Source organism: Medicago sativa, chromosome 7 (assembly GCF_051527215.1).
Source record: "Medicago sativa cultivar Bolivia chromosome 7, Bolivia_mono, whole genome shotgun sequence".
NCBI lineage: Eukaryota > Viridiplantae > Streptophyta > Magnoliopsida > Fabales > Fabaceae > Medicago > Medicago sativa.
The window spans coordinates 30,929,831-30,938,019 of NC_140755.1; the positions used below are offsets into that span (position 1 = coordinate 30,929,831).

General features: G+C 35.2%; 1 protein-coding gene across 1 annotated transcript; it reads right to left on the reverse strand.

The window, feature by feature from the left end:
* Positions 1-1,379: 1,379 nt before the first annotated feature.
* LOC146905566 (F-box/kelch-repeat protein At3g23880-like) lies at positions 1,380-2,510 on the reverse strand. The gene has a single exon (XM_085730154.1). The coding sequence runs from the start codon at positions 2,508-2,510 to the stop codon at positions 1,380-1,382; it is 1,131 nt and encodes a 376-aa protein (XP_085586280.1).
* Positions 2,511-8,189: the final 5,679 nt, after the last annotated feature.

Below are 8,189 nucleotides of genomic sequence, written 5' to 3' on the forward strand. Positions count from 1 at the left end.
TCTCCATCTATTTGTGTTGATTCTTGTGAAGATGAATAATGCTACTAGTCCATCTATTTTTTGAATAAAAGCTAATCTGTGTTATCATCTGAACTATCTCCATCTATTTGTGTTGATTCTTGTGAAGATGAATAATGAAGTACTCCTGCTGCAATATTTCTGTTGTTGTTGTTCGTCATCCTTGATGCTTGGCGTCAGAGACCATATGCCCTTGCTCGCCGTCACTTAACAAACTACTGCAATGTCCTTAAAGAATGAAAAAAAAATATACATACGTGCGGGCCGGGCCGTCACTTAACAAACTACTGCAATGTCCTTAAAGAATGAAAAAAAAATATACATACGTGCGGGCCGGGCTGGCCCGTTAGCCCGGGAGCCCGTATAGGGCCGGGCTCGGGCTCAATTATTCAAGCCCATATTTAAACCGGGCTTTTTAGCCCGGCCCTAAAAAGCCCGCTACCCGACCGGGCCGGGCCTAAACGGGCCGGGCCGCCCGTTTTGACAGCTCTAGTAGGACCGGATCCATATTAAACAAATACATAGATGCAAACAGTTATAATTGCTTCCACACGTGTAGCCTTTTGTCATCCCTTTATATATAATTCTCATATGTAATTCTCTGCAGCTCAAGGCTACTAATGACTTCTTGAGGCATGTTCTGTCAAAGTAATTAACACAAATTGTCAATTATAGTCGCACCAACATGAAGGTCTAGGTCCTTATGTACTATGTACTATGCACTTGTGACAAGGAAAAAAGTATAAAGAATTTCAAAATGAACCAAAGAAATTTAATTTGTGCAAGTTTTAAAAAAAATCCTACTATGCATATATACTCATATCAACAGTATTCTACTTTCAAGAGAAAAAAGATTCAATTACTTCTTTTCTTGTTTAAAAAAATTTGTCAGATTTACAACCTTTCTTCTTAGTAATTAACTTCCGACTGTTGTGTCTGATAATAGAAAAAGGAAGAAGGTTCTCTGAGCCAAATGATCATATGATCACAATCTAAACAAGGGTATTGAAATGTGAAACACACCAAAGCAAATAACAAAAACAATGTAACAATTTATGACTCTTTATACTTCTATCAAGATGCTTGTACTGTATGCTAACTAAGCCTGAAAGAATAATTTTAAAATTCAATTTATGTATCAATGGAAAATAAAAAAACTTATTCAAGAAATTGTATATTGAAGCATTACAATATGACAGCAGATGTGCATTCTTTTATGGTTGCATATCTTGGTACCAGTTTCGACCAAGTGTAAATAAGACAGCAGCCAATATATTTTATTTCGAAACAACAACAATTTTTAAACAACATAATGAAATAAATAAATTGAAACAAGTAAATATTTGAAAAGAAACTTACTTTCAACTAGTTGAAACCAAACTTTCCACATAATCCTTAGAAAGAGACCACTCTATTTTATTGGTAATTCTAGTTTTTTCTACTACATTGTCACTCAAACGATAGAGAATGGCTTGTTCGTATTCATCACATGCCAATATCAGTGTACCGCCATTCTCAGAAAGACACAATGGGAATAGGAACATTTCCAGCGAGTTACTAATGACGTTATAATCAATTAGAAGGCTTTGATAACTAATTTTAAGGAACTGAGTCCAAGACTCTCGAGCTCCAAATTCCTTCATCTGCCATATGATAAAATCAGTTCCATGAAAATCATGACAAAAACAAAGCGAGTCCATCAACACGGCAAGAGTTGACTTAGGAAGTGTCGGTTTATCAAAACCTTGAGGGAGAAGCAACTGACGGTATGACTCTGTACTCAAATCAAGCGAGATGATCACAAATTTCGACTTCATTAGGATGGCCAACCAGTTAAGACTGCCACTCGCATGCACACCATGATTGATATCCCAATGATGATAAGATAGAACATCGGGAAAGCTTCGAATATTCCTCCAAACATTATCACCAAAAGTGAAAACTCTTACTTCATTGTTCATACTCAGTAGACAAAAAGCCACAATCTTATAAGTGTTGTTCCAATTATCATAACCAAACGCAAACTTCCAGCTATGTTGAAAATCCCCGGAAGGAAACTTTATTTCCTTAGATAATTTCCTTGTTGCTGGGTTCCATAAATAAAGTAGGGTCCCTAACTCTTCGTAATTATCGTTGTATAAACAACCGACTAAGCATAGCAATCCGTTGCAGGAACCAACAACATAGAGGAATCCATCCTTGTTCAGATGGAAGCCAGAGTTGTTAGCGAGGGTGACAGATGTGTTCTCCAGTAAACGACGCAAGGATGAAGTTGTGACACTGAAATGCCTGGGAGTTTGGTATTTGTATGAGAATAGTGCTAAGTGCTTGTTTCTTGCGGATCTTTGAAGGTGTAGTTTGACGAAAGTTGAATCAGAGATGAGGGTTTTCCATGACTTGCACACACACCTTAGTTGCATAAGTGATTTTACGGGAAGGAAGGATAACACTTCTGCGATAAGTTCATCATGGAGGAATATGTTCCGCGACATTCCGTCGAGGTAGGGTGAATTGGGTTGAGACGAGAGCTTTGATGTACTGCTATTGTAGGAAGAACCCTAACACACGCAGCTTGTACGGTATTGGAAGAACCCTAACCCTCGCGAGCTTGTATTAAAATAGATCCAATCCGATATATTTATATGCAAGTGCTGTCAGTTAAACTTGCTGCTTATAAAATAATAAAATATATCTCTAAGATTCGTAAAAAGTAATGAAATATATATTTAAGATTCGTTAAAAAAAAATATCTATAAGATTCTTTTCATTCTATAAGATAGGTTTATTCTGAATACTTGTAAAACTGCCCACTAGACGCCATGTGTTTAAAGAAAAGGGTAAAAATTGCTATATAAAAAAAATAAATAAATGGTTAAAAATGCAGTTTTTATAAAGATAAAACATTATAACTATTTTTTTTTTGTTTGCACTTTGCGATGTTTTTGTTCCGGATCGGATAGAAGTCCAAAAACATAGGCTCGGTAAGCTAGAGACCAGGGAAGACAAGGCCAGAAACGGTGGAGGAACACCTGAAGCTCTGTGCGGATTACCAGACAAGAGCACGCCATGATCTCATCCCTACCGTCCATGTCATCACCAACGGCTCCCTAAGATCACGTCGTGTTTCAAGGAGGCAATTAGTGTTCTCTGTAACAACTCCTTTTCGCTAGAATTATTTTAGTTATTTATTATGTGTATTTATACTTGCTCGTGTGTGATTAATTGCCTTTCTGTGTATTTTATTCGGGATTAGTGGGTTTTTTGGCCTAGAAGGGTATTCTAGTCATTTATAGACTCAATGGTATTTTGGTCATTTTGTGAGCAATGGTAAATTAGTCATTTTTATTAGGAAGGTTATTTTGGTATTTTGGTGAGAATGATTATTTTTACTAAGTTACTAGTGAGTTGAGGTAATTATTTAGTGACGGTAATTATTCGGTATTTTGACGGTTTAAGTGAGTAGTAACTTTGGTGAATTAGTTGGTAAGAATAATGAGTCCATTATGACAATTAGAAACCAAGCCCAATTAGGAGGTGATATATAAACATAACTCTTGTGAAAAATTAGGTTAAACTTTCATTATCTTATTTCACAAAAACGTAAGAGGTAGAGAGAGAAAGTGGATCAAGAGGAAAGAAGAAAGAGCTAGAGAGAGAGCTTGGGGTTTGAAGAGCTAGGAGCTAAAGTGAAGCCAAAGCTAGGATTTGTAGAGATAAGGGGGATGGTTTCCTTTTCATCAATTAAGTCATAATCTTCTATTTTCAATTATAAGTTTAAGTGCTTTTGTGTTAATTGTGACTTTTTGTGATTTTGAATGATGAATTTCGTGCTCCTAATTCATGTGAATTTGTGGGTATGATAAACTAAATGAAATTATTGTGTTATGTGCTTAAACATCATAGTTGTTGTTGTTGTTGTTGATAAGTGGTTTTGATGATTTTTGCTTAAATGAGTGTAAATCATGAATTGGTGAATGATTGTTGTTGAAATATGTTTGAATTCACTTCATAAATGTTATTGCATGATTGTATGTTGATGGGGTTTGAATTGGTGTCCTTGTTTATGGAGTTTGAATGAAAATTGAAATATTGTGGGGTTTTGGTGAAAAATGATCAAGATGATGATTTTGATGATGATTGATGCTATGATTCAATGTTTGTTGTTGTTTTTATTATCTTTTGATGTATATAAACTAAGGAACAAGTTTTGGGGACGAATTTGGGTCAAAGGGGATCAAAAACGAGATTTTTGGGTGAAAATTGGAGAGTTCCCGAGAGGGAACAACCAAGAACAAGGGGTCTGTGTAACACCCTACTTCTATTAAGCGGTAAAACTCACGAATATACAAATATATTCTAGAAATAGATGCTACGTCTTCCAAATTAAAACATACATGCAAAAAGATCATGTTACATCACTTAGCAGCGGAACATATATAAAATCCATAAACCACCTCAACGTCTCAATATAATAAGAACATATCCTCCAATCTCAAATACAAATAACATCTCAACTCAAAAATACATAATCAACTAAATCCAACATGCAAATCCTAGATCAGAGCCCTAATCTAGACACTTGCATATAAAATAGGAACTCCACTCCTCGGCAACATCGAGCAAACAGGCTAAGCATCCTGCACTCCATCTACCCGTCCATACGGAAAGGTAGGTGGTAAACCACTGAGGGTTAGCATTACATCATCATAATCCAATTAAAATTAACAAGAAACTTTGAGAATGAAAGATACATTTAAGAACGATGAATAACAAACTATACATATACTCACAAGTATTCTTAACATTCACATCATTCAATATCATCATCTCAAGTTCATATCCACAAGTGTGTCATACACACATCACAACATCAACCATGTTAATCAATAGTTAACAAATTCAATCATCATTCACAACTCAAATGCATTTCAATTCACCAACAAAGTATGCAATGGCTCTAGACTCATCTAGATGCATGTGGTACCAAGTCACCTCAAGGTCGTCACCTCCGATGCAACAAAAACATCGTATCACCTCAATTGGATATAAAACCCACCACCATCAGTCATGAATGCATGAACATATGACTCAACTACAATGCATATGTTCACACAAACAATAATCACCTCACCATCACCAACATTAATATATATGCAATCGACAACAAATCACCACCACTTAACATATATATACAATCACCAACACTTATATATATGCAATCAACAACAATTCACCATTATATATACAATCACCAATACCATCAACATATAGTTGTCACATATATACATCATCAATCATCTCCACATAAGTCATATCAACTATCCATAAACGATTCATAAAGCAATCGGCTCTTAAAACATTTTCAACAAAGTTCGTCTCTCAAAATCACAACATTAGAAATAATTGAGCTTTTAAGCCAAAACCAAGTAAACAAGCTCCAATGCCTCAACTAAGCATACCTCTAGGCCACATATGAGTGCAGTAGAGGATACCTTGGTGTTTCACCGGCCAAACACGATGAAATCATAAAAATCACAAAGTTCGTCTCTTGGTATCATTTTGCAAAACCAATTCATTTCCAAAACAAAACCAAGTTAGACCCAAGCTATGATACTCTTAGAAGTTTAATTATAAATTGATTGAATAAGGTTAGGTTTTTGGAATCCATTGGCATGCTTAAAAGTACACAAAAACACAAAAAAAAAATATGAGGTTTTGGGATTCTGCAGAACTGACACGGTCGCGTCTTCAGGACACACGGTCGTGTCATCACTTACAGGAGAATCTGACACGGTCGTGTCATCTAGACACACGGTCATGTCACCCCCTTACAGGAGACTTTGACACGGTTGTGTCATCTAGACACACGGTCGTGTCACCTCACCAGTACAGCAAAATGTATTTTTACGTTTTCGTGCATAAAATCTTGTTTTCGAATCCGATTTCAGTTCCGTTTTCGCCAATGCATTCCTAACACTTAGACCATACAAACCACACTTGAAAACTTGACATTTCAACATTAAAACAACTTAATCAAACTCATCCCAAAATGACTTATTTTGCAAAAGCTCATAAAATGATTTTTACTCAAAAACCCATTTTCTTCCCAAAATGATTTCTCTCCAAAACCAAGTGATTAAAACAGAAAATCATACCATCCTAACGATTCTAACAATCTTCTTAACTCATTCAACATCATCAAAATCAAACTTCTTCATTATCAACCCATTTTTTTATGAAAACCTCAAGAACAACACAAATTCATAACAACATCAAAGATTATGATTACCCAAGGTTTCTAACATCAACAACAACATCTCTCAACAACATCAGCAACTAACTATCATGAATTCATCATCAATTCATCACAACAACATCTTATATCACCATTTTTGGACAAAAATGAAAAGCATACATATAGCCACAATTTAAGCATGTAATTTCATCATCAACCACTCAATTAACATTCAATTTACATACCCAAACATTGCATCAAAACATGAACACGAATTTACAATCAATTAGGTTCAATTCATCAATTTCACAAATGGGTAAAAATGAAAAGTTATGAATTATGGTTGACTTCTAACCCTCTTACCTCTAGCACCAAGAATCTCTAACCCAAGCTTCAATTTAGCTCCTAGATGATGAATCCCTCTTGCCTCTAACCCTTGTTCTTGTTCTTCCCTCTAGTTTCTATCTCTTCTCTTCTCAAATGAAAAATGTTGTGAAGAAAACCCTATTTCTCTGCCAACACTAGTTTATATACAGGCTCACTTAATTGGGCTTATCTCACAAACCTTAATGGGCCTAACTCATTTCTATTTTAACCTCAAAAATGTTACTACTCACTTAACGGTAAAATATAACACTAACGGTCACTTAATGGTAAATAAATAATTACTACACCCTCTAGTAACTTGGTAAAATAATAACTCTCACTAAGCACTAAAAATAACTTCCAGCAAAAAAAATTACAAAATTACCCCTGCTCTCAAAATGACCAAAATGCCCCTAAGTCCAAAATGACTAAAATACCCCTCTAATACTGAATTCTACGATTCCCAACCAAAAATACACACAGAGGCAATAATCACATAAGAGCACATATAACACAATTAAAAATAATAAAAAAAATAAATCTAGTCGAAAAATCGGGCTGTTACAGTCTGTTCTGGTGTAACTCGCTAGGCGAGTTGTAGCTCGTTGTGGCGAGTTGCGCAGTATATAACCCCATGTTTTGGGTGTTCCGGGCACTCGGGGATCGATCCGGACTGTTCCAAACTGATTCTTTTGATGTCTTTAACTATTGTCAAGCTTTCTAAACCTTTGAAAACATCAAATGAATTGGATTGAACTTGATTTTGTGAATCGAATCAAAACTCTTGAAAAATGTCCAAAAACACATGATTTTTCGAAAACTCGTTTTCTCAAGGGGAAAGGGTAGGGTTAAGGTTGTTTACTGTAAAGTTGATCTTTAAAAATGGTTGTGGATGGTTTCCTTGGACTTTAACTTGGTTTTACCTTGAGAATTGGAATTCTTTTGAAAATGATAAAATGATACGAACTTAGGTGAATTTTGGAATTAATTGAAATTGGCCTATGATACGTATATGTATATGCTACTACACTCATTTGTGAATTGTGTATACATTTGGTTGAGGCGTTTGAACTTGGTTACCTTGATTTGGTGGAATAATCGAAAAATGCTAATTTTTGTAAACATAGACGAACTTTGTCAAATTAATACTTTATGGTCGGAGAACTTGTAAGAGACTTTGAATTCATGTTAATATGATAGAATAAGAATGAATCAATGAAGATTGGGTGTCTATTATGGTGAAAATCTTGATGTGGATAGTTGTCCGTCTTTTTTGCCAAACGTGTGTTATTTTGGAAACTTTGTTGATTCTTGAGTTGATTATTGTTAATGATGATTGTTGATGATGATGGATTATGTTGATGAATTAATTACATGCAAGAGTAGTTTTGCTTTGCTTGGTGAGTTGCTGAAAGTTAGCTTTGGAGCTACCTCGTCTTATGCTTTCAGGGTCTTAGTGTGTCGGCTCTGATTATGGGTGTTTGTCTGCTATTTTCATTTTATGACTTTGTTGATATTTTTTATCCCTCAGTATGTTGAGATGAGATCTTATATTTGGTAATGTAGTATG

Coding starts and splice junctions, on each gene's coding strand:
- LOC146905566 (XM_085730154.1), bottom strand. CDS start 2,510: ATGTCGCGGAACATATTCCTCCATGATGAACTTATCGCAGAAGTGTTA.